The 25,455-nt window shown below is 52.1% G+C and overlaps 1 protein-coding gene and 1 long non-coding RNA gene across 3 annotated transcripts in view; one reads left to right on the top strand and one right to left on the bottom strand.

Moving 5' to 3' along the window:
• PPP5C (protein phosphatase 5 catalytic subunit) overlaps positions 1–6,144 on the top strand; it is a 43,866-nt gene extending 37,722 nt beyond the window's left edge. For both annotated transcript variants that reach the window (XM_055249883.2, XM_055249882.2), the window contains 7 exons: positions 267–372; positions 2,557–2,699; positions 2,830–2,917; positions 3,842–3,882; positions 3,986–4,164; positions 5,348–5,429; positions 5,578–6,144. In XM_055249883.2, the coding sequence (XP_055105858.1) occupies positions 267–372; positions 2,557–2,699; positions 2,830–2,917; positions 3,842–3,882; positions 3,986–4,164; positions 5,348–5,429; positions 5,578–5,640 (702 nt within the window). In that variant the 3' untranslated portion in view covers positions 5,641–6,144. The remainder of the gene's footprint in view (positions 1–266; positions 373–2,556; positions 2,700–2,829; positions 2,918–3,841; positions 3,883–3,985; positions 4,165–5,347; positions 5,430–5,577) is intronic.
• On the bottom strand, positions 5,748–25,420 carry LOC134733013 (uncharacterized). The gene is made up of 2 exons (XR_010116550.1): positions 24,893–25,420; positions 5,748–9,179 (listed from the first exon to the last, which is right to left on the bottom strand). It is a non-coding gene; the product is annotated as an uncharacterized lncRNA (long non-coding RNA).
• Positions 25,421–25,455: the final 35 nt, after the last annotated feature.

Here is a 25,455-nt window from a genome sequence, read left to right as displayed (position 1 = left end):
ATTGGCTTTCCGGGAGACAGGAGGCAGGGTCCACAGTGCCACACTACTGAGGCTTAGCAGCCAAGCTCTGGCTGGAGCCACAGTGAGGAAAGGATTAGAAACCCAGACCCCTTGAGCCCTGCCAAGTCCTCGCTCCTTGGGAGGTGCTGACAGGAGCCTTGAGGCCAGGCAGAGGCAGCCCATATCTGGCCCATTTTCTGCCACCACCCCCCACCCCACCCCACCCCTTCGCCTCCACGCTCGCCATGTTTTCCTCAGCAGGACAGATATTTAATGGTGACTTTGTGGACCGAGGCTCCTTCTCTGTAGAAGTGATCCTCACCCTTTTCGGCTTCAAGCTCCTGTACCCAGATCACTTTCACCTACTTCGAGGTGAGCTGGGAAGTGACAAGGTTTGGGTTCATTGTGGGGTCCTGGGTGGGGCACTCACTCTGCAAGGATAATAGTTGCAGCTGTATTTATTTTGTGGACTCAGAGATCATGCACAGGGCGGCCTTTTAAGATTGAGTATGTTGTACACTGCACGATAGCATCACACCAAAGGACACATTTACATCATAGATAGTGTAGAAATGGATGTTTACTCTGACCGTTTTTCAGCAGATGGCAAACAAGGGTCTGAGGATGGGCCCCTTTTTCTAATTTGCACAAGGGCATGAAACAGGCTCCTGGGTGGCCTTGAATATGGCACTAAAGTCAAGCTGAGTGACTGAGTGAACAGACCAGGGCCCGAGGGTGGGAGTAAGATGACTGTGGATGAGGCAGCTGTGCCCCCTCAGATTCAGGCTTGGTGTCAGATTTGGGTTCTTTTGATTGAAGTAGAGCCTGGAGCTGAGTGTGCTGGTTCACACCTGTAATCCCAGCACTTTGGAAGGCCGAGGTAGGAGGATCACTTCAGCCCAGGAGTTTGAGACCAGCCTGGGCAACACAGTGAGACCTTGTCTCCAGTAAACATTTTTTTTAAAGGCCGGGCGCAGTGGCTCATGCCTGTAATCCCAGCATTTTGGGAGGCCAAGGCAGGTGGATCACCTGAGGTCAAGAGTTCGAGACCAGCCTGTCCAATGTGGTGACACCCCCGTCTCTATTAAAAATATAAAAATTAGCCGGGCATGGTGGTGCACGCCTGTAATCCCAGCTACCTGGGAGGCTGAGGCAGGAGAATCACTTGAACCCAGGAGGCACATGTTGTAATGAGCCAAGGCTGCACCACTGCACTCCAGCCTGGGCGATAGAGTGAGACTCAGTCTAAAAAAAAAAAGCCAGGCATGGTGGCACCGTGTACCTGTAGTCCCAGCTTCTTGGGTGGCCAAAGTGGAAGGACTGCTTGAGCCCAGGAGTGTGAGGCTGCAGTGAGCCATGATCACACCACTGCACTCCAGCTTGGGCAACAGAGCGAGACCCTGTCTCTTTGAAAAAAAAAAAAAAAAAAAGGTAAGAAACTTGAAGTAGAGCCCAGAGTATTTGCTGGAGGAACAGACACAGGTGTGAGAGAAAGAGGGAACAAAAGGGGCCCTCTAGGGTTTTGGCTGGAGCATCTGGAGGGCTATGGCTGCTGGTGACAAAGACGGGGAGATGTAGAGCAGGGTGTGGCCAGGAGCTGAGGAGCTCCCCTTTGGATATGGCTGAGATTCAGGAGACATGGGATGTGGGTGGGGTTCCGAGGGGTGTTGAAAATGTAGGTTTCTTGGTGTCCAGATGAGATTAGACAAGAGGAGCTCACCGGGATGTGAGGGCCACACAGGGGAGGCCCTGCCCATGGCGGGGTCGGGGTGAGTTGGGAGGTGAGTGGTAGGCTGGGGCGAAGCCTGCATGCCCATGTCCCTGGGCTCACAGGGTTCACGCAGCAGTGTCCAGCACAGGGTCAAACCTCAGGAAGCCCCTGCTGTGGGCCTCGTTGCAGGAGGCAACAAGCGCTCAGGCAAGGAGTCGGACAAGCAGAGTCTGAGCAGATTCGAGACTGAGCAGCCTTCTCCTTGCCCCCAAGCTCTGGAAGGGAAGAAGGAGGCCGGGCGCTTGTGTCTGAGACAGAAGGATGGAGCTCAGAGTGGGGTTGGCTGGGGCACATGTTCTGTAGATGGGCCTACTTTTTGTTTTTGAGACAGGGTCTTGCTCTGTTGCCCAGGCTGGAGTGCAGTAGCATGAGCATAGCTCACTGTAGCCTCCGCTTCACGGGCTCAAGTGATCCTCTGGCCTCAGCCTCCCAAGTAGCTGGCACTACAGGCACGCACCACCATGCCCAGCTAATTTTTAAAATTGTTTTGTAGAGAGGTCTCAGTATATTGCCCAGGCTGGTCTCAAATTGCTGGGCTCAAGCAGTTCTGCCTTGGCCTCCCAAAGTGCTGGAATTACAGGCATGAGCCACGGTGCCTAGCTATGGACCTACTTTTTGTCAAGATTCCCCCGTTGGTACCTCCAGTCTGGAAGGCACCGCAGTGGGAGGTGCGAGGCCCATGGGGGAAGGGACACATGTACAGTTCAGGGCCTTGAGGGTGCCGGGCTGGAGGACACTGATGTACCTGGAGGCTGAGCTTTCTATTCTGTCCCCGTGTTGGCCAGGCAACCACGAGACAGACAACATGAACCAGATCTACGGTTTCGAGGGTGAGGTGAAGGCCAAGTACACAGCCCAGATGTACGAGCTCTTTAGCGAGGTGTTCGAGTGGCTCCCGTTGGCCCAGTGCATCAACGGCAAAGTGCTGGTGAGGACTGCGTGAGCTCCGAGTGTGGGTTCCCCACCCAGCCACACCTGGGCAGATGTGCTGGTGAAGGAAGTTGGGGCCTGTGGGCGGGTGGCACCTTCCCTCACAGCGGCATCCCCCAACTCCCCAGATCATGCACGGAGGCCTGTTCAGTGAAGATGGCATCACCCTGGATGACATCCGGAAAATTGAGCGAAATCGACAACCCCCAGATTCAGGTGAGCAGGGTGGGGCCAGGTGTCTCCAGCAGAAAGGGGCAACCCGGCCCTGCCTCAGAGGATGGGCTTTGTGTCATTGGCAAGAAGCAGCGGGTCTGAGCCTCAGTTTCGTCACCTGCGACTCGGGCCAGTGCACCTCCTTCATGGGGCTGTGATGGCGAGCACGATCGTGACCATGGTGCAGGTTGAAGGCACGGTCACCGCCGAGCACACCTGTCCTTATTTATTTGTGAGTTCAGCTGTGGACCCCTGGAGGGAGGGGAGGTCTTGGTGCTCCTGTCCTAGTGTCGGGCACACTTCAGAGAGTTCACTCACAGGTGCACACGCACATGCACACTGTGAGTGCTGCAGAGGACATGGATTGGGTGGGCTGGTGCCAGGTGGTCGGGAAGGCCTCTCCAGGGAGGCGAGGTTTGAGCTGACACCACAGGAAGCAGAGGCACCTGCCGTGCACAGAGCCTGGCGAGCATATTCCAGGCTCGAGGAGGGGTCCCAAGGCAGGGAGAAGTTGGCGAGTGGGCAGGGCTGTGCTTTGAGGGCTGACGTTGGACATGGGGTTCACTGGGCCCAAATCCTATGGCGCTTTACAGGCCTCAGTGAGGAACTTTGTTCCTAGGGCAGCGTGGAGCCACCAAAGGCTTTGAGCGGGAGAGGGGCCTGATCTGAATAGTGTCATTGAAAGCTCTATCTGGCTTCGGGGCCACAGGGGATTGAATGGGGTCTAGAGGGCAGATCAGCCGAGAGGGTGGGGGTGGCTCAGAATCACAGTCACCTGTCCTGAATGTCCATGCTGGATGTCCCCTGCCCAACACCCACCCAGGCTGGGCTGTGGGGTCAGCACCTGCCCGGGCCAGGAGGTGGCATGTGAGTGACCACCCCCGGAGAGGTGGACGGGTCCCTAATGTTTCTCTCACTCCCCACCAGGTCCCATGTGTGACCTGCTCTGGTCAGATCCACAGCCGCAGGTGAGTCTAGGGTGGGGTGCAGGGCCAGCGGGTGTGGGCTGTGGGCAGCAGGTGGAGGCAGACAGTCACCCTGAACCCGTCTCTCCCATCTGCCCACCCTCAGAATGGGCGCTCAGTCAGCAAGCGGGGCGTGAGCTGTCAGTTTGGGCCTGACGTCACCAAGGCCTTCTTGGAAGAGAACAACCTGGACTACATCATCCGCAGCCACGAGGTCAAGGCCGAGGGCTACGAGGTGGCTCACGGAGGCCGCTGTGTCACCGTCTTCTCTGCCCCCAACTACTGGTATGTCTTTGCCTTTCCCACCCAGGGCCTCTACCAAGCCATGGGTTTTTGTCTTGGTTTTTGTTTTGCCTTTTTATGATGGAGCATTTCAAAGAAAGACAGGCAAGAACAGATAAAAGGGCATGACAAACACCCCTGTGTGCATTGCCCACCCGTGCAGCACCAGTGGGGCCAGCCTGCTGGTGCTGACCGGCTGCCCCGTGTTACTGCAGGCCCCGGGCACTTCACCTTTCTCCCATTGATTGCCCAGCACGTTTTAGAAGGAAAGGGATCTTTTTCTTAACCACAATATCGTGTTTACACTTTTGAGTGCTGGCTGGGCATGGTGGCTCACGCCTATAATCCCAGCACTTTGGGAGGCCGAGGCGGGCGGATCAGCTGAGGTCAGGAGTTTGAGACCAGCCTGGCCAACATGGTGAAACCGTCTTTACTAAAAATACAAAAATTAGCTGGGCATGGTGGTGCACACTTGTAATCCCAGCTACATGGGAGGCTGTCAGAACTGCTCGAACCTGGGAGGTAGAGGTTGCAGTGAGCCAAGATTGTGCCACTGCACTCCAGCCTGGGCAAGAGTAAGACTCCATCTCAAAACACACACACAAGTGCTGATCCCTTGCCCCCACCCAAATCCTGCCAAGTTCTCTTTCTCCTGGTCTCTCCTAAGTGTCTTTTCCAGCTGACTTCTTCCAGACAGGACCTAAACAAGGACCACATTTTTAGTCTCTTTGCCTGTGAGTTCCCTGTCTTTCTCTACCGGCGTCATTTATTTGTTGGAAGAATAGGCTGCTGCCTGCTGTATGAGTCACTGTGTCCTGGACTAGACTGACTGCATCCCTGTGGTGCCGTGTGACATGTTCCTCTGTTCCCTGCATCTCCGGGTGGGCAAAGCTGGAAGCATGGTCAGATTCCTAGCGGGGTCTGGCAAGCGTCCACCTCCATGAGCTACACTCTGCCCCTTCCTGCTCCTGCTTCCCTCACTCCCACCCTCTTTTCCCCATCCCCATCCCCATCCTCCTGCCCCTCCCATTCTTTCCCCTGGATTCCTGTCTTTCCTGTCCCTGTCTCTCTGTCCATCTGTGTCTGTCATGGCTCCGTCCCTCCCTCTGTCCCTTCTTGCCCAGCCCTTCCTTCTCTTAACCCTCCAGCCCTGACCACACTGTTCACTCTGCTCTCGTCCCTGCAGCGACCAGATGGGGAACAAAGCCTCCTACATCCACCTCCAGGGCTCTGACCTACGGCCTCAGTTCCACCAGTTCACAGCAGTGGTGAGTCACCCCTCAGGGCCCCCGCCCCTCCCATCCCGGCCTGGGGACAAGGAGGCTAAGACCCTGGTAAGGGGCGAGGGTAGGTTCCCCTGGTGGGTGCTCAGGGGCTCTGTTCTGACTTCTATCACCCCCTGCCCTGGTCCCACAGCCTCATCCCAATGTCAAGCCCATGGCCTATGCCAACACGCTGCTGCAGCTAGGAATGATGTGAGGCAACAGGCGGGGCGGCCTGCACCCCAGGGCCCCTCCACTCCCACCGGACCCGGGCCCCGGGCCAGGGGCAGAGCGGGCCCCGCCCCAGGGCAACGTTGGACCCCCTTTTACTTTGTAAAGTTTGTATTTATTCCCCTTTAGGTTTGCAGAGGGGGTAGGGGCAGAGTCAGGGGCTGGCCAGAGGGTCTGCTCCCTGGACAGAGTGGAAGGAGGTGGAGCAGCTGGGGCTGGGGGCACAGCCCGGGCATTCTGTGGGGAGGCCGTCCTCGGGTCGGGGTGGGGCCGAGTGGCTGCCCTGCCCCCCTCGTTTGCATGGCTCCTCCCGCACTCAAGCAATAGGGCCCCGCCATAGGAAGACCTCCAGAGAGAGGGTCAGCAGGGGGGCCTCGCCTGCACCTCCCCTCCTGTAGCCCCATGGTGGGGCTGGGCTGGGGCTCACCCCCCCCCCCAGCTATTTTATGTCTGTAATTAAATGTTAAAATAAAGTCATTATCGGAAGTCAGCTTGTCTCTGGATGGTGGAGCCGCAGGAGCTGCCCGGGTTGGGTTACTTCCTGCTCAGGGGATCCGGAGGGTGGCCAGGCCCACCCAGCTCTGGGCTGACCGCCCAAGTGGCCCCTGCCTCTGCCCAGCACCGTGGGCTCCCGGGGAGAGTTCTGCCCCCTGGGTGGGGCGATGAGGCCAGCACTGAGTGGAGCGGAGCGGAAGCGGAAGCAGCTCCTCATCCTTTGCCGGCTCCAGCAACAAGCATGACAGTGCCGCTCCCTGCTCCCTGCTCCCTGCTCCCTGCTCAGGGTAGGCCCAGCAGTGGTTCTTAACATCACACGATGAGGCAGGCATCTCCAGTCATCCAGGGAGACCAGAGGACCCTTGTCTCACTCCCAGCTGGCTCTTAGTCACGGGTAACATTGGATTCCATTCAGGCTGCCCTGCCAGGCCTTGGCCCTCCAGAGAGATTGCGTTTTCAAGTTTGAGCTCCTCTGGACTCAGCTTTCTCCGGTGGTATGTGGCGCTGGGGGATGGTCTACAGCAAATGACTCCTGCAGGGCCGAGTCCGGGAGTGTTTGGCCCTTTGGAGGCCTCCCAGGCAGACACGAGGCGTCCGCGGTCCTGATTGCGCGTAGGCGCTGGGGAGGTGCTCTCTGAGGCCCATCAGCCTTACAGTAAGTGCACTGCCTTCTGGGGGCAGGTGCGCCAGGGTCTCATCAGCCTTACAGTAAGTGCACTGCCTTCTGGGGGCAGGTGCGCTGGGGTCCAGAAGCCAAGTACACATGGCTTCAGGAAAACAGGCACGAGGCCCAGGTTGCCAGTGCCATTCATTTCCCCCGGGAAAGACAAAAACAGCCACCATGGTTGTCGGGAGGGTGCTTCAGACCTGATGGGAGTCAGCCAGGCGGGCAGCTATGAGGCTCTCAGACTCACGGGGTGTCGGGGTTCCCTGCCGCTGCAGTTCAGGAGGTCTCTCAGGAGCCAGTATGGCCATTATCCTCACAGTTAGGGCCTATTATAGTGAGAACATGAGGATGAGAATGAGCGGAGGGAAGAGGCGGGCACGAGCGTCCCACTGCCCTCCCATGGAGCTGTGCAGACAGCGCTTATTTTCCCTGCATGGATGCGACAGCGTACTGGAGTGTGGCCACCTAGGGAAGCTCACCCGGGCCTCTGCATCCAAGGTTTTCTTCAGGGATTGGTCATGGGGACTGCTCACCCCGCGTGGCTGACCGTAGCCTCCAGAGAGACCCACAGTCCCCACCCTAAATCACATCCTTAGCATAGACTGTCCACTGTGGCCCAGGGCCCCAGATAGAGACGTTCCTATCAGGGAGGACACGCCAAGGGCTCCCAGGTGACCTCCCAGGAGCCAGCCTTTTCCTTAGTCAAGGCCACAGCCGTGCTGCACAGCTGCATAACAAACACCGTGACCCTCACCAGCTTAGACACGGAATGCCTTGCTGTCTCCTCAGTTCTGTGATCGGCTGGGCTTGGCTCTGCGGCGCACCTAAGGGCTGAGGCATTTGTGGTCAGGGGGCATTTGGGGCTGGAGGCATCTGAAGACTCGCCTGGCTGGACTCCGTGGGGGCTCACTCCTGTGACTGCAGTTGCTGTGGGCTGTTAGCTGGGCCGGCACCGGAACGCCTGCGTGTGGCTTCCACGCGGCCTGAGCTTCTCTCAACGTGGCAGCGGGGTCCCTCGAGGGAGCATTAAATGTTTACATTTAAATCAACCAACTGCATTCCAGCTGTAGCACGTGCCTCAGCAGTGTCCTGCCACACATTCAATTGTCTCTTTCATTTCCTGCAATCTGGAACACTGCCTCAGCCCCTCTTTGTCTTTGACATGGACATTTGCGATGATCACGCTCCTCTCCCTCCCTGTGTCTGAAGAGTGCTCCCTGACTGGCTGCCGTCTCCTCCCTGTCGGGTCTGGCTGGGCTCTCCAGTGGGAGTGCCGCGGAGGGGACACAGCAGAGGCCCCATGCTTGTGATGTATGTTGCAGATCATTTTCCCCCATTCTGTCCTTTTTTGTTAAATTATGGTAAAAAGCACATAACATAAACTGTGCCACCTTAACCATTTGAAAGTATGTATCCCAGACTGTCTTTTATCTTTAGACTTCACTTGTGGTTTGTTGCCACGGTACAAGTTTATTTTTATGAAGCCAAATGTATCAGTATTTCTTTAATTGTGCTGGCGTGGGAGTCAGTACTTCTCCCTACACCCGGGTTTCAGGGAAGTTCCCTCAGGTTTCTTCTGGATTTTGTATGGTTTTCGTCTTTATGTCAAGATCTCCAGTCTATTTGGAGTTCCTTCTTGTATGTGATGTGAGGAATGGGTCTAATTTTATCTTTTTCCAAGTGGCTATTGGAGGAAGTTTTTAAACGAGAAGAGAAACTCAGAAGATGCTGCAAGAGATCTTTACGGCGGTCAATGTCTCAGTAAAGTCAGAACAAAGACACTCAGGCACACCCACCACGAGTACCAAAACTTAGAGCAGATCAACGCCACAGAGCTGGGCTCGGGGAAACGGAAGGGCCATGGGAGGGAGGGAAAGCATTTAATGGGGGAAGGTCTGGGTAAGCCGATAAGTTTTGGGGAATCAAGGGGGATAAATACACATGAGTAGGGCTCTGAAGTTAGAGGCAATGAATTGAACCAAAAAGAAACAGTAACTTCCAAAAGGGAGTGTGACGGAGAGACGCCCATAGAAGCAGGTGATGGACATCCAGGGCTGGCCGGGCACGGGGCTCACGCCTGCGATCCCAGCACTTGGGGAGGCCGAGACATGTGGATCGCTTGAGCACGGGAGTCTGCTAAAGTAGGGGACACCACTCTAGTTACAGTTTGGATCAGGGTCATCATGCTGGGGACGTGCCAGGCACACGGAGGTGGGGGAGATGCTGGGGGCAGGTGTGGACACTAAGCAGTGGTGTCGGAGGCTGCTGGGGAGTCTCAGGGTCTGGCAGGAGCAGATGTGGACTCCCAGGAGTCGTGGACATGAATTAGGGGTCCTAAGAAGTCTCGCCACCGACAAAGGAAGCTGTGAAGGAAAGACCAGAGAACCGGGGGGAGGTGGGGTCTTAGGTGCTTCCCACCCCATGGACCAGGATGGACCCAGGCATCTGCCCGGCTGGATGGAACAGAGACTCCAAGGCAGGAAGGACCCGAGTTCTGTCTCCCTGTTGTTCTCTTGGACCCTTTCATGCTGTCTTCCCCCACCGCCATCTGTCAATGGCCATGATTAGGTCACAGACCCAAGCTCTGGCCACCAGGGCAGGCAGAAAGATGACCTAACCTCCATAGCACCAGGTGGGGCCCCTGCCTCCCACCTGTGGGGGGTGTCAGTTGCTTGGCAGCCAGAGGAACAGAGGCCACCACCCCTCCCCTCCTGGCCAGCACCACCGATGGAGAAACTGGGCCCATGGTTCCCTCTGCCCACACCCTCCCGTGGCTCTCATCTCCGTGGTCCAGCGGATGGGGGGAAACAGGTTGAGGAATTTGGACACTGGAAAATGGGTGGAAGCAGTTAAAACCTGAGGGGACCAGGAGGGGCGGGGTGGGCACCCATCTCAGGATGAGTCGAGGAGCAGCAGGGTGATTTTCCATGCCCAGCCCCTTGGCTCTGTTCTAAGAGTTTACACGCATTAACATTTCATTCTAACTCAGTGAGTCAGACACTTTTCAGATGCCCATTTTACAGATAAGCAAGTTGAAGCACAGAGAGGTTAAGTTACATGCTCAGAGTCACACAGCCAGCAAATAGCAGAACAGGACTTGAGCACCAGCTGACTGGCTGCAGAGTCTGTGCCCTGAGCCAGTTTGCAGTAGCACTGAGCACTTGATGTGTCAGGCGGTTTACAGGCACTTTGGGTCCTCGCAACAGCCCCATTTTACAGATGAGGAAACAGGCACAGAAGCAGCAATATGCCTGAGGACACACAACTAGGAAGGAGGATAGAGCGTATTCGGTGGGAGATAATAAAACCTTTGATGCCAAATGCTAAAATAATATTTGGGGAAAAGCTTTTGACCCCTTTTAGCAAACAAAAATTTTATGATGGCAAGAATTTATCCTGCCTGGTTAATCTGATTTTTCCCTTTTTAGTACATGGGTGTTCCCTAACCTTACCCCTGAAGAGAAAACTCACGACTTCCCCCAGAGCTGTGCATTCTCAAAGCTTTTTTTTTTCCCCCTGAGATGGAGTCTTGTTCTGTCGCCCAGGCTGAAATGCAGTGGCGCGATCTCGGCTCACTGAAGCCTCTGCCTCCTGGGTTCAAGCCTCCTAAGTAGCTGGGATTACAGACGTGTGCCACCAGGCCCAACTAATTTTTGTATTTTTAGTAGAGACGGGGTTTCACCATGTTGGTCAGGCTGGTCTCAAACTCCTGACCTCACGTGATCTGCCTGCCTCGGCTGCCCAAAGTGCTGGGATTACAGGTGTGAGCCACTGCACCCGGCCTCAAAGCATTTTTGTTAGCGGTCTTTTTAAGATTTCTCCACCGGGCGCGGTGGCTCACGCCTGTAATCTCAGCATTTTGGGAGGCCGAGGCGGGCAGATCACGAGGTCAGGAGTGTAACATCAGCCTGGCCAACATGGTGAAACCCCGTCTCTACTAAAAATACAAAAAAATTAGCTGGGCATGGTGGCACGTGCCTGTAATCCCAGATAGGAGGCTGAGGCAGAAGAATTGCTTGAACCGGGACCCAGGAAGCGGAGGTTGCAGTGAGCCGAGATGGCGCCACTGTATTCCAGCCTGGGCTACAGAGCGGGACTCCGTCTCAAAAAAAAAAAAAACAAACAAACAAACAAAAAAAATTATCTTGGAACTGTTCTGTGACTGTCAACTGTATGGCGCTAGGGGGCGCTGCAACACCACGGTGTTTTATAGTCATTACAACACTCTTCCAGCAGATGGCGGCAAAGTGTTGGGGAAAGAGGGTGCCTTTTTTGCCAATCCCCATATATTTTTCTAATTTTCTTTGTATGGTATGCAAACATTTCCGATTCTCAAAATTTGGTCTCAGCTACCATTCTAACTATTTGAGGCTTATGCTTCTCTGTTTCCCCTCCACTCTGGGCCGAAGTCTTCCTGTCAGTGAAACAGGGATGTTTAAAGGAGATTTTTTGGGGCCCCTTTCCCAGAGCTGTCCTGATGGCCCATTTGGGGCAGTTTCTCTCTTTTTGGAGCGTGCAGCTGCTCTTAAGGCCCTGCCTGCTGGATTCTCAAATAGCATGGTGGACACTCTCCTCCAGACCTCCTCTGTGGGCCCAGCCTCCCCTCTCTTAGCCCCTTGGAGTTCCCGCCTCTTCTGGGCCCCCAAAGTCCTGTCTCTAATTCAAAGACAGTTAGTTATCTGTGTTAAAATAAAACAACATGGGCCGGGCGTGGTGGCTCACGCCTGTAATCCCAGCACTTTGGGAGGCCGAGGTGGGTGGATCACCTGAGGTCAGGAGTTCGAGACCAGCCTGGCCAACATGGTGAGACCCGATCTCTACTAAAATTATCAAAAAAAATAAAAAAAATTAGCCAGGTGTGGTGGCGGGTACCTGTAATCTCAGTTACTCGGGAGGCTGAGGCAGGAGAATTGCTTGAACCCGGGAGGTGGAGGTTGCAGTGAACGGAGATTGTGCCAGCCTGGGTGACAGAGCGAGACTCTATCTCAAAAAATAAATAATTTTTTTAAAATGGAGACCAGGACTGAGAATTCCCCCAAGCAGACAAAAGCAGTTAGGCCATGTAAACAAAACTTAAATTTCACTCTGAATGTGAGTGAAACTTAGCTTATTCTCTATAAATAAATGCTGCTGAGAATCATAAAGCTGAAATCACCTTCCAAAAGGATGTAATACAATCACTTTTAACCCATCCCTTGTCATATGGAAGCCCCCACCATCATAGTCGGTCATCGTGAAGGTGAAGCCACCTCCTGGTTTTTGCTTTTTCTTTTTTTTGAGATAGAGTCTCACTCTGTCGCCCAGGCTGGAGTGCAGTGGTGCAATCTCGGCTCACTGCAAGCTCCGCCTCCCAGGTTCATGCCATTCTCCTGCCTCAGCCTCCTGAGTAGCTGGGACTACAGGTGCCCGCCACCACGCCTGGCTAATTTTTTGTATTTTTAGTAGAGACGGGGTTTCACCATGATAGCCAAGACGTTCTCGATCTCCTGACCTCATGATCTGCCCGCCTTGGCCTCCCAAAGTGCTGGGATTACAGGCGTGAGCCACCGCGACTGGCCTTTTTTTTTTTTTTTTTGAGATGGAGTCTCACTTTTGTCACCCAGGCTGGAGTGCAGTGGCGCAGATCTCCATTCACGGCAACCTCTGCCTCCCGGGTTCAAGCGATTCTCCTGCCTCAGCCTCCTGAGTAGATGGGACTACAGGCACCCGCCACCATGCCTGCTAATTTTGTGTATTTTTAGTAGAGATGGGGTTTCACCGTGTTAGCCAGGATGGTCTCTATCTCCTGACCTCGTGATCTGCCCGCCTCGGCCTCCCAAAGTGCTGGGATTACAGGCGTGAGCCACCGTGCCCGGCTGGTTTTTGCTTTCTAAGCCATCCTACGCCTGCCTCTGAGTTGCTTACTGCTCAGATTGAAGTCTCCTGGATCACGATTCGTGCTTTTTGCATGACAATCAACTTTTTTTTTTTCCCTAATTGGAGCCTATTTTATTCTGGACGTTTTGGGGGAATTAGAAGTGAGATTCAAAGAAGATCCCGAGGAGCCCTGACTGCAGTGAGTAACCAGGCATGGGCACCCACAGAGCCAGCTGTGTTCACTGCTTTCTTGCTAACCAAGGGGTTTGGGGTAAGTCTTTTTCAGATCTGAGCTTCCTTCTCTTCGCCTTTGAGCTCTCCGTTTGTCACACAAAAGGGGGCGATTCTGTTTGTCTGTCTGAGTTTGAGCTCGGGTAAGTCATTCTTTCCTGTTCAATAATGGAGAAGGATCTGTGTTTCCCTGCATCCCAGAATGGTAACGCCCTGGCTAGACACCCCATAGCTTATTTGGCAGAGTCTCAGAGAAAACAAAGGCCAGGATGCATTCAGAACATCGCAGTATTCTCCACCTAGAACTCTACCTGCTTATATGTTTAAGAACTATGGCTGGGCGCGGTGGCTCACACCTGTAATCCCAGCACTTTGGGAGGCCGAGGCAGGTGGATCACTTGAGGTCAGGAGTTCAAGACCAGCCTGGCCAATATGGCGAAACCCCATCTCTACTAAAAATACAAAAATTAGCCGGGCATGGTGGTGGGAGCCTGTAATCCCAGCTACTCCAGAGGCTGAGGCAGGAGAATCTCTTGAACCTAGGAGGCGGAGGTTGTAGTGAGCTGAGATCGCATCACTGCACTCCAGCCTGGGCAACAGCCAAAATGCTGTCTCAAAAAAAAAAAAAATAGATAGATAGATAGACAGATAGATAGATAGATAGATAGATAGATAGATTTTTATGGATCTCTCTGAGATCCCTGACACTCTATGGGGCCTCTTCCACAGATGTGGGCAAAATCAAAAGTGCTGAACCTATGAAAATTCAGATTGATCTTTCAAAACCGCTGTCGAAGTTGTCTCAGTACCCGCTTTACAAAAAGCCATACATGTGCAAACTCCTACAACAGAAGATTTAATGAAACAGGGGCTAATTATTTCTTGTAATGTTCCTGTCCTATTTTTAAAAATGTACAGATGAGGATGGATATTTGTACAAGATCTCCATCTTCATGGGATGTTTACTACATCCATAAATAAAACATTTTAAAATGTCCCGTATACATATGTAACAAACCTGCACGTCGTGCACATGTACCCTAAAACTTAAAGTATAATAAAAAAAAAAAAATGTCCCATAGTGTCCAACCCCAACACCGTATTGACAAAGGTGCCAAATGATTCCAAATCGAATGGTTCACAGGGGTGGACATATGCTGTCTGTGCTTTCTTCTTCTTTTTTTTTTTTTTTTAGACAGAGTCTCGCTCTGTCGCCCAGGCTGGAGTGCAGTGGCGGGATCTCACTGCAACCTCCGCCTCCCGGGTTCAAGCAATTCTCCTGCCTCACCCTCCTGAGTAGGTGGGATTACAGGCGTGCGCCACCTTGCCTGGCACCAACCTTCATTTTCATTGGTTGCAGGGATAAAAGGCAAGTCCCACTAGAAAATCAGTGCCAACCAGGAACTGAGGGTGGCGGTGTTCAGTCTGTTCCCAGGGTTTTGAGAACTGGTGCAGTGCCTAACAAGCACACACGTTCCCCTTAGTTAAGGAAATATGGTTAAGAATGAAGTAAAAAAAAGTTGTTTTGGGCCGGGCGCGGTGGCTCACGCTTGTAATCCCAGCACTTTGGGAGGCCGAGGCGGGCGGATCACAAGGTCAGGAGATCGAGACCACGGTGAAACCCCGTCTCTACTAAAAAATACAAAAAATTAGCCGGGCGTGGTGGCGGGCGCCTGTAGTCCCAGCTACTCGGAGAGGCTGAGGCAGGAGAATGGCGTGAACCCGGGACGCGGAGCTTGCAGTGAGCCGAGATTGTGCCACTGCACTCCAGCCTGGGCGACAGAGCAAGACTCTGTCTCAAAAAAAAAAAAAAAAAGTTGTTTTGGGCCGGGCGCGGTGGCTCACGCTTGTAATCCCAGCACTGTGGGAGGCCGAGGCGGGTGGATCACGAGGTCAGGAGATCGAGACCACGGAGAAACCCCGTCTCTACTAAAAAAAATACAAAAAAATTAGCCGGGCATGGTGGCGGGCGCCTGTAGTCCCAGCTACTAGGAGAGGCTGAGGCAGGAGAATGGCGTAAACCTGGGAGGCGGAGCTTGCAGTGAGCCGAGATTGCGCCACTGCACTCCAGCTGGGCGACAGAGCGAGACTCCGTCTCAAAAAAAAAAAAAAGTTGTTTTCTTTCAATTTATGTGTCTATATATTTTCATTTTTTATATTAATAAAGACAAGGTCTCGCTATGTTGCCCAGGCTGATCTCAAACTCCTTAGCTCTACATATTTTCAAATGGCTACTAACTCCTTAGGACATAAGAGCTTAGGTTGTTTAGACCTCACCAGATGAGAGTGGAACAGTTAGGTATTTCTTCGGGGGCGCTATGGAAAAAATGGCTGAATTACTAAGGTCTGGTGCACCAAGCAAGTCCAGGGCCACCTGCACCAGGGCACAGGGGTTGAGAGCCTGGGCTCTGGGGTCAGAAGACCTAGGTTTGCCACCTCACTTCGCCATTCTTGGGCATTGTGCGACCTCTGCGCCTGTAAAATGGGAACAGTTAACACTTGTGGGATTAGTGACAAAGCCCTTGGAAAACATTCAGACAGGCCGGGCGTGGTGGCCGGTGCCTGTAGTCCCAGCTACTCGGAGAGGCTGAGGCAGGAGAATGGCGTGAACCCAGGAGGCGAAGCTTGCAATGAGCCGAGATCGCGCCACTGCACTCCAGCCTGGGCTACAGAGCAAGACTCTGTCTCAAAAAAAAAAAAAAACAAAAAACATTCAGACAATCCCTGGCATGTCTTAGCAGGCAATAAATCTTAGTTTTATAAATTTATTTATTTAACCAAAATGGACTAATTCTACATACATATTTCTATTTTTTTTCGTTTACTTATTATTATCTGGACGTTTTTTTCTAGGCAGGCCTGTAAGGATTCTTTCTTTTCTTTTTTTTTTTTTTTTTTTGAGACAGCGTTTTGCTCTGTCACCCGGGTTGGAGTGCAGTGGCACGATCTCGGCTAACTGCAGCCTCCATCTCCTGGGCTCAAGCTATTCCCTCCTACCTCAGTCTCCTGAAGAGCTGGAATACAGGCACATGCTACCACGCCCGACTAATTTTTTGTAGAGACGGTTTCACCATGTTGCCTAGGCTTTTCTCACTCCTGACCTCAAGCCATCCTCCTGCCTCAGCCTCCCAAAGTGCTGGAATTATAGGCATGAGCCACTGCGCCTGGGCAACTGTTCCTTCTAATAGCCCCCTAGTCTGCATCCTTCAGGGTCTTAAAATAAGAACTTACCGGCCAGGCACGGTGGCTCACGCCTGTAATCCCAGCACTTTGGGAGGCTGAGGTGGGCGGATCACAAAGTCAGGAGATCAAGACCACCCTGGCCAATGTGGTGAAACCCCATCCCTACTAAGAATACAAAAATTAGCCGGGCATAGTGACATGTGCCTGTAATCCCAGCTACTCAGATGCTGAGGCAGGAGAATTGCTTGAACCAGGGAGCTGGAGGTTGCAGTGAGCCGAGATTGCGCCACTGCACTCCAACCTGGCAACAGAGCAAGACTCCATCTCAAAAAGAAAAAAAAAAAAAAAATGAATTTCCAAGACTTCAAGCTTCCCCTGAAGCTTGGATGCAAACATAAAGCCTGACCTATCCTCATTGAAAAAAAAAAAAAAGAAATAGGCCCTTATTCTCCCTTCCCTTTCATTACTTCCCTCCTCATAGGAAGGCGTTCCATTTCTTCATCCTGGCATTTAAGGCCTCTGCCTCTGTGTCCTGCCCTGGCTAAGGCCCCTGCCTCTGTCTCTACCATGCCTTGTGACCCTAGAGAGTTCCCTCAATTCCCTGAGCCGCAGTTTCCTCATCTATATAATGGGGATAACAATAGAAGCCGCATCCCTGGACTGCTGTGAGAATTGCAGAGTTCAACCCCCAAGGCTATGACGAATCTGCCCGTAGTAAAGACTGACGCCGGGGGGCGGTGGCTCACCCCTGTAATCCCAGCACTTTGGGAGGCCAAGGCAGGTGGATCGCTTGAGATCAGGAGTTCAAGACCAGCCAGGCCAACGTGGTGAAACCCCGTCTCTACTAAAAATACAAAAATTAACCGGGCGTGGTGGCAGGAGCCTGTAATCCCAGCCATTTGGGAGGCCAAGGGCAGGAGAATCGCTTGAACCCGGGAGGCAGAGGTTGCAGTGAACCGAGATCGCTTCACTACCCTCCAGCCTGGGTGACAGAGCGAGACTCCGTCTCAAAAACAAACAAACAAAAAACCAAACCATTCCCCTGAACTTGTTTTTTTTGTGGCAGCGAGTGGCAGCTGGGCCTGTCAGATAGAGGCTGATTTGGAATCAAGACATCGCTCTTTTGGGGCAACCGTTCAGATTCTGTGAGTTTGAAACCACAAATGCCAAAGTTTAAATTGGGAGACTGGGCCCTGCAGGCACTATTTAAATCCCTTTTTGTGTTACAAATAGTGAACCCCCCCTGCTGCCATCTGCAGGCCACTGAAGTGTCCATTCCACATCTGAGTCCTCAGCGATTCTGATGTGGGATCCAGAGGACAGAGATACTAATAAGTTGGCTCACGCCTGTAATCCCAGCACTTTGGGAGGCCGAGGCAGGCGGATCATGAGGTCAGGAGTTCGAGACCAGCCTGGCCAACATGGTGAAACCTCATCTCTACTAAAAATACAAAAAATTAGCCGGGTGTAGTGGCAGGAGCCTGTAATCCCAGCTACTTGGGAGGCTGAGGTAGGCGAATCACTTGTAATCAGAAGGCGGAGGTTGCAGTGAGCTGAGATTGCGCCACTGCACTCCAGCCTGGGCGACAGAGCGAGACTCTGTCAAGGGAGGGAGGGAGGGAGGGAGGGAGAGAAGGAAGGAAGGAAGGAAGGAAGGAAGGAAGGAAGGAAGGAAGGAAGGAAGGAAGGAGAGAGAGAGAGAGAGAGAGAGAGAGAGAGAGAGAGAGAGAGAGAGAAAAGAAAGAAAAGAAAAGAAAGAAAAAGTGTGTCCATTCCCGAGTCAAACTTAGACTCCGAGCCTCTTTTCCCAGCTGCCGCCAGGGGGCGCAAAGTGGCGCATTCTCTCCAAAAAACAGCCGCTGTCAATTCTTCCCTTCCCTTTATGCCCCTGGTATCGCACCCCCGCACCCCCCCACCCCCCCCCGTCAGGAGGTGAAGTCTATTTCCCTTCCGCTTGAATCCAGACTAGCCTTATGACTTGGTTTGACCAAGAAGTTGAGTCTCATCGAATGACTCCTCTTCTCTTCAAATCCTCTAATGGCTTCCTATGTCACTAAAGGTCAAAGCCCGAGTCCTTATAACAGGGTCTGGACCTGTTCAGTGCAGCAGCCACTACTGACATGGGGCTATTTTAATTTCAATGTAACTAAATACAATTAAACATCCACATCCTGAAATCACAGTAGCTACATCGCAAGTGCTCAAGAGCCACACGTGACCAGCGGCTACCACATCACGCAGTGCTGGTGCAGGACACTGCCACCTCTGCACACAGTTCTCTTGCACAGCTCAGGTCTACACACTCTGCCTCCATCTCACCCTCTGCCTTGTTTCCCACTGCCCTCTCTATGTCTCCCGTGGCTTCAGCCACCCAGGTCTCTGGGTCACACCAGGCATATTCCTGCCTCAGGGCCTTTGCACTGCTGTTCTCTTTCTTCAAATGTCATATTCCCAGGGAGGGCTTCCCTGACCACCTATAAAAATGTAACCCAGGCTGGGCGCAGTGGCTCACACCTGTAATCCCAGCACTTTGGGAGGCTGAGGCAGGCAGATCACCTGAGGTTGGGAGTTCAAGACCAGCCCGACCAACATGGAGAAAACCCGTCTGTACTAAAAATATAAAATTAGCCAGGCAGGTGGTGCATGCCTGTAATCCCAGCTACTCAGAAGGCTGAGGCAGGAGAGTCGCTTGAACCCGGAAGGTGGAGGTTGTGGTGAGCAAAGATCACGCCATTGCACTCCAGCCTGGGCAACAAGAGTGAAACGCCATCTCAAAATAAATAAATAAATAAATAACCCTAGCCAGGCTCGGTGGCTCACGCCTGTAATCCCAGCATTTTGGGAGGCCAAGGCGGGTGGATCACTTAAGGTCAGGAGTTCGAGACCAGCCTGGCCAACATGGAGAAACCCTGTCTCTATTAAAATATACAAAAATTAGCCACGCGTGGTGGCACGTGCCTGTAATCCCAGCTACTCGGGAGGCTGAGGCACGAGAATCACTTAAACCCGGGAGGCAGAGGGGCAGTGAGCCGAGATCGTGCCACTGCACTCCAGCCTGGGTGACAGAGCAAGACCTCATCTCAAAAAGAAAAAAAAAATGTAACTGTCAGGCCCCTGAGCCCAAGCCAAGCCATCGCATCCCCTGTGACTTGCACGTGTACATCCAGATGGCCTGAAGTAACTGAAGATCCACAAAAGAAGTAAAAATAGCCTTAACTAATGACATTCCACCATTGTGATTTGTTTCTGCCCCACCCTAACTGATCAATGTACTTTGTAATCTCCCCCACCCTTAAGAAGCTTCTTTGTAATTCTCCCTACCCCTGAGAATGTACTTTGCGAGATCCACCCCCTACCCCCAATACATTGCTCCTAACTCCACCGCCTATCCCAAAACCTATAAGAACTAATGATAATCCACCACCCTTTGCTGACTCTTTTCAGACTCAGCCCACCTGCACCCAGGTGAAATAAACAGCCATGTTGCTCATACAAAGCCTGTTTGGTGGTCTCTTCACACGGACGCGCATGAAATTTGTTCCCGAACCGGATTTGAAATTTGGTGCCATGACTCGGATCGGGGGACCTCCCTTGGGAGATCAATCCCCTGTCCTCCTGCTCTTTGCTCCGTGAGAAAGATCCACCTACGACCTCAGGTCCTCAGACCGACCAGCCCAAGAAACATCTCACCAATTTCAAATCCGGTAAGCGGCCTCTTTTTACTCTCTTCTCCAACTTCCCTCACTATCCCTCAACCTCTTTCTCCTTTCAATCTTGGCGCCACACTTCAATCTCTCCCTTCTCTTAATTTCAATTCCTTTCATTTTCTGGTACAGACAAAGGAGACACGTTTTATCTGTAGACCCAAAACTCCAGCGCCGGTCACGGACTGGGAAGGCAGCCTTCCCTTGGTGTTTAATCATTGCAGGGACGCCGCTCTGATTATTCACCCACGTTTCAGAGGTGTCAGACCACGCAGGGACACCTGCCTTGGTCGTTCACCCTTAGCGGCAAGTCCCGCTTTTCTGGGGGAGGGGAAATTACCCCAACCCCTTCTGTGTCTCTACCCCTTCTCTGCTTTTCTGGGGGAGGGGCAAGTACCGCTTAACCCCTTCTCCTTCACCCTTAGCGGCAAGTCCCACTATTCTAGGGGGCACGAATCCCCAATCGCTTATTTCCACACCCCAACCTCTTATCTCTGCACGCCGACCCCTTATTTCCGTGCCCCAACCTCTTATATCTCTGTGCCCCAATCCCTTATTTCCATGCCACGACCTCATATCTTTGCGCCCCAACCCCTTCTGCTTTTCTGGAGGGCAAGAACCCCCCACCCCTTCTCCGTGTCTCTACTCTTTTCTCTGGGCTTGCCTCCTTCACTATGGGCAAGCTTCCACCTTCCATTCCTCCTTCTTCTCCCTTAGCCTGTGTTCTTAAGAACTTAAAACCTCTTCAACTCTCACCTGACCTAAAATCTAAGTGTCTTATTTTCTTCTGCAATGCCGCTTGATCCCAATACAAACTGGACAGTAGTTCCAAATAGCAGGAAAATGGCACTTTCAATTTTTCCATCCTACAAGATCTAAATAATTCTTGTCGTAAAATGGGCAAATGGTCTGAGGTGCCTGACATCCAGGCATTCTTTTACACATCAGTCCCTTTCCAGTCTCTGTGCCCAATGCAACTCATCCCAAATCTTCCTTCTTTCCCTCCCACCTGTCCCCTCAGTCCCAACCCCAAGCATCTGAGTCTTTCTAATCTTCCTTTTCTACAGACCCATCTGACCTCTCCCCTCCTCGCCAGGCCGAGCTAGGTCCCAATTCTTCCTCAGCCTCCACTCCTCCACCCTATAATCCTTTTATCACCTCCCCTCCTCACACCCAGTCCGGCTTACAGTTTCGTTCCGTGACTAGCCCTCCCCCACCTGCTCAGCAATTTATTCTTAAAAAGGTGGCTGGAGCTAAAGGCATAGTCAAGGTAAATGCTCCTTTTTCTTTATCCCAAATCAGATAGCATTTAGGCTCTTTTTCATCAAATATAAAAATCCAGCCCAGTTCATGGCTCGTTTGGCAACAACCCTGAGACGCTTTACAGCCCTAGACCCTAAAAGGTCAAAAGGCCGTCTTATTCTCAATATACATTTTATTACCCAATCTGCTCCCGACATTAAATAAAACTCCAAAAATTAGAATCTGGCCCTCAAATCCCACAACAGGACTTAATTAACCTCACCTTCAAGGTGTACAATAATAGAAAAAAGTTGCAATTCCTTGCCTCCACTGTGAGACAAACCCTAGCCATATCTCCAGCACACAAGAACTTCCAAACGCCTGAACCGCAGCAGCCAGGCATTCCTCCAGAACCTCCTCCCCCAGGAGCTTGATACACGGGCCGGAAATCTGGCCACTGGGCCAAGGAATGCCCGCAGCCCAGGATTCCTCCTCAGCCGTGTCCCATCTGTGTGGGACCCCAATGAAAATTGGACTGTTCAACTCACCTGGCAGCCACTTCCAGATCCCCTGGAACTCTGGCCCAAGGCTCTCTGACTCCTTCCCAGATCTTCTCGGCTTAGCGGCTGAAGACTGACGCTGCCCGATCACCTCGGAAGCCTCGTCAACCATCATGGACGCCGAGCTTTGGGTAACTCTCACAGTGGGGGGTAAGTCCGTCCCCTTCTTAGTCAATACGGAGGCTACCCACTCCACATTACCTTCTTTTCAAGGGCCTGTTTCCCTTGCCCCCATAACTGCTGTGGGTATTGACGGCCAGGCTTCTAAACCTCTTAAAACTCCCCAACTCTGGTGCCAACTTAGACGATACTCTTTTAAGCACTCCTTTTTAGTTATCCCCACCTGCCCAGTTCCCTTATTAGGCTGAGACACTTTAAATTATCTGCTTCCCTGACTATTCCTGGACTATAGCCACATCTCATTGCCACCCTTCTCCCCAACCCAAAGCCTCCTTCGCATCTTCCTCTCGTATCCTCCCACCTTAACCCACAAGTATGGGACATCTCTACTCCTTCCCTGGCAACCGATCACATGCCCATTACCATCCCATTAAAACCTAATCATCCTTACCCCGCTCAACGCCAATATCCCATCCCACAGCACGCTTTAAAAGGATTAAAGCCTGTTATCACTCGCCTGCTACAGCATGGCCTTTTAAAGCCTATAAACTCTCCTTCCATTCCCCCATTTCACCTGTCCTAAAACCAGACAAGGCTTACAAGTTAGTTCAGAATCTGCGCTGTATCAACCAAATTGTTTTGCCTATCCACCCCGTGGTGCCCAACCCATATACTCCCCTATCCTCAGTACCTCCCTCTACTACCCATTATTCTGTTCTGGATCTCAAACATGCTTTCTTTACTATTCCTTTGCACCCTTCCTCCCAGCCTCTCTTTGCTTTCACTTAGACTGACCCTGACACCCATTAGGCTCAGCAAATTACCTGGGATGTACTGCCACAAGGCTTCACAGACAGCCCCCATTACTTCAGTCAAGCCCAAATTTCATCCTCATCTGTTACCTATCTCGGCATAATTCTCGTAAAAACACACATGCTCTCCCTGCTGATCGTGTCCGATTAATCTCCCAAACCTCAATCCCTTACAAAACAACTCCTTTCCTTCCTAGGCATGGTTAGTGCGGTCAGAATTCTTACACAAGAGCCAGGACCGCACCCTGTAGCCTTTCTGTTCAAACACCTTGACCTTACTGTTTTAGCCTAGCCCTCATGTCTGCGTGCAGTGGCTGCCGCTGCTTTAATACTATTAGAGGCCCCCAAAATCACAAACTATGCTTAACTCACTCTCTACATTTCTCATAACTTCCAAAATCTATTTTCTTCCTCACACCTGACGCATATACTTGCTGCTCCCCAGCTCCTTCAGCTGTACTCACTCTTTGTTAAGTCCCACAATTACCATTGTTCCTGGCCCGGACTTCAATCTGGCCTCCCACATTATTCCTGATACCACACCTGACCCCCATGACTGTATCTCTCTGATCCACCTGACATTCACCCCATTTCCCCATATTTCCTTCTTTCCTGTTCCTCACCCTGATCACACTTGGTTTACTGATGGCGGTTCCACCAGGCCTAATCGCCACACACCAGCAAAGGCAGGCTATGCTATAGTACAAGCCACTAGCCCGCCTCTTAGAACCTCTCATTTCCTTTCCATCGTGGAAATCTATCCTCAAGGAAATCACTTCTCAGTGTTCCATCTGCTATTCTACTACTCCTCAGGGATTATTCAGGCCCCCTCCCTTCCCTACACATCAAGCTCGGGGATTTGCCCCCACCCAGGACTGGCAAATTAGCTTACTCAACATGCCCCGAGTCAGATAACTAAAATACCTCTTAGTCTAGGTCGACACTTTCACCGGATGGGTACAGGCCTTTCCTACAGGGTCTGAGAAGGCCAACGCAGTCATTTCTTCCCTTCTGTCAGACATAATTCCTCGGTTTGGCCTTCCCACCTCTGTACAGTCTGATAACAGACCAGCCTTTATTAGTCAAATCAGCCAAGCAGTTTTTCAGGCTCTTAGTATTCAGTGAAACCTTTATATCCCTTACAGTCCTCCGTCTTCAGGAAAAGTAGAACGGACTAAAGGTCTTTTAAAAACACACCTCACCAAGCTCAGCCACCAACTTAAAAAGGACTAGACAATACTTTTACCACTTTCCCTTCTCAGAATTCAGGCCTGTCCTCGGAATGCTACAAGGTACAGCCCATTTGAGCTCCTTTTTATTAGGCCCCAGTCTCATTCCAGACACCGGAACAACTTAGAATGTGCCCCCAAAAAAACTTGTCATCCCTACTATTTTCTGTCTAGTCATACTCCTAGTCACCGTTCTCAACTACTCAAACCTGCCCTGCTCTTGTTTACACTGCCGGTTTACACTGTTTCTCCAAGCCAGCACAGCTGATATCTCCTCGTGCTATCCCCAAACTGCCACTCTTAGCTCTTGAAGTAAATAAATAATCTTTGCTGGCAGGACTATGCTGAATCTCCTTAGGCACTCTCTAATCAGATGTCCTAGGTCCTCCCAATTCTTAGACCTTTCATACCTGTTTTTCTCCTTCTCTTATTCCATTTAGTTTTTCAATTCATACAAAGCCGTATCCAGGCCATCACCAATCATTCTACACAACAAGTGTTTCTTCTAACAGTCCTACAATATCACCCCTTACCACAAAATCTTCCTTCAGCTTAATCTCTCCCACTCTGGGTTCCCACGCTGCCCCTAATCCTGCTCGAAGCAGCCCTGAGAAACATCGCCCATTCCACCCCCCAAAAATTTTCGCCGCCCCAACACTTCGACACTATTTTATTTTTCTTATTAATATAAGAAGGCAGGAATGTCAGGCCCCTGAGCCCAAGCCAAGCCATCGCATCCCCTGTGACTTGCACGTGTACATCCAGATGGCCTGAAGTAACTGAAGAGCCACAAAAGAAGTGAAAATAGCCTTAACTGATGACATTCCACTATTGTGATTTGTTTCTGCCCCACCCTAACTGATCAATGTACTTTGTAATCTCCCCCACCCTTAAGAAGCTTCTTTGTAATTCTCCCCACCCCTGAGACTGTACTTTGCGAGATCCACCCCCTGCCCCCAATACATTGCTCCTAACTCCACCACCTATCCCAAAACCTATAAGAACTAATGATAATCCACCACCCTTTGCTGACTCTCTCTTCGGACTCAGCCCGCCTGCACCCAGGTGAAATAAACAGCCTCGTTGCTCACACAAAGCCTGTTTGGTGGTCTCTTCACACGGACGCGCATGAAAGTTACCTTTTCTGCACTTGCTCACTTTATTTTTCAGAGCTCTGATTGCCCCTGGTTCACTCATTGGTTTCTCAATAGCACGCCGACTTGTCAGGAAGGTTAATAGGGGAAATTGGTGACACGGACATGGCAATCAGGAAGTGCTGAGAGTAGGAAGTCAGGTGGGCTCACCACTAGCAATGCAGGAAGCTGCTCCCTCGTGAGGATTGGAGGAGCCACGTGGAAAATGCTGCTGCCGGGAGCCCAGGTGGCTGCGCTGGCCAGGCAGAAGCCCCTGGTTGGCGGCGGTGGCCGTCACTGCTGCTGCTGCTGCCACCACAGCCCAAGCGTCCCCTTCCTCTGGCTTTCTCTCCCATAGCAACAGCAGTCCCTGCAGAGGACTCTGGAGTGGTGGTTGCGGGGTCCTACCCCGCAGGGGGGCAGGGGGCGTGGCGGGGAGAGGCAGTAGAGTCGCTGAGAGTCAGCTCTGACCTGTTCCCGCGGTGTTCCCGACCCCAGCAGCTGCTCAGTTATTTGTCGAATGCGGACGGTCGGTCGGAACAAACCACCCGGACTGGGGAAGGCCGACC

Source organism: Symphalangus syndactylus, chromosome 17, assembly GCF_028878055.3.
Source record: "Symphalangus syndactylus isolate Jambi chromosome 17, NHGRI_mSymSyn1-v2.1_pri, whole genome shotgun sequence".
Classification (NCBI taxonomy): Eukaryota; Metazoa; Chordata; class Mammalia; order Primates; family Hylobatidae; genus Symphalangus; species Symphalangus syndactylus.
Note: the sequence above shows the minus strand (reverse complement) of the source record. Positions and strands in the feature narration are given on the sequence as shown.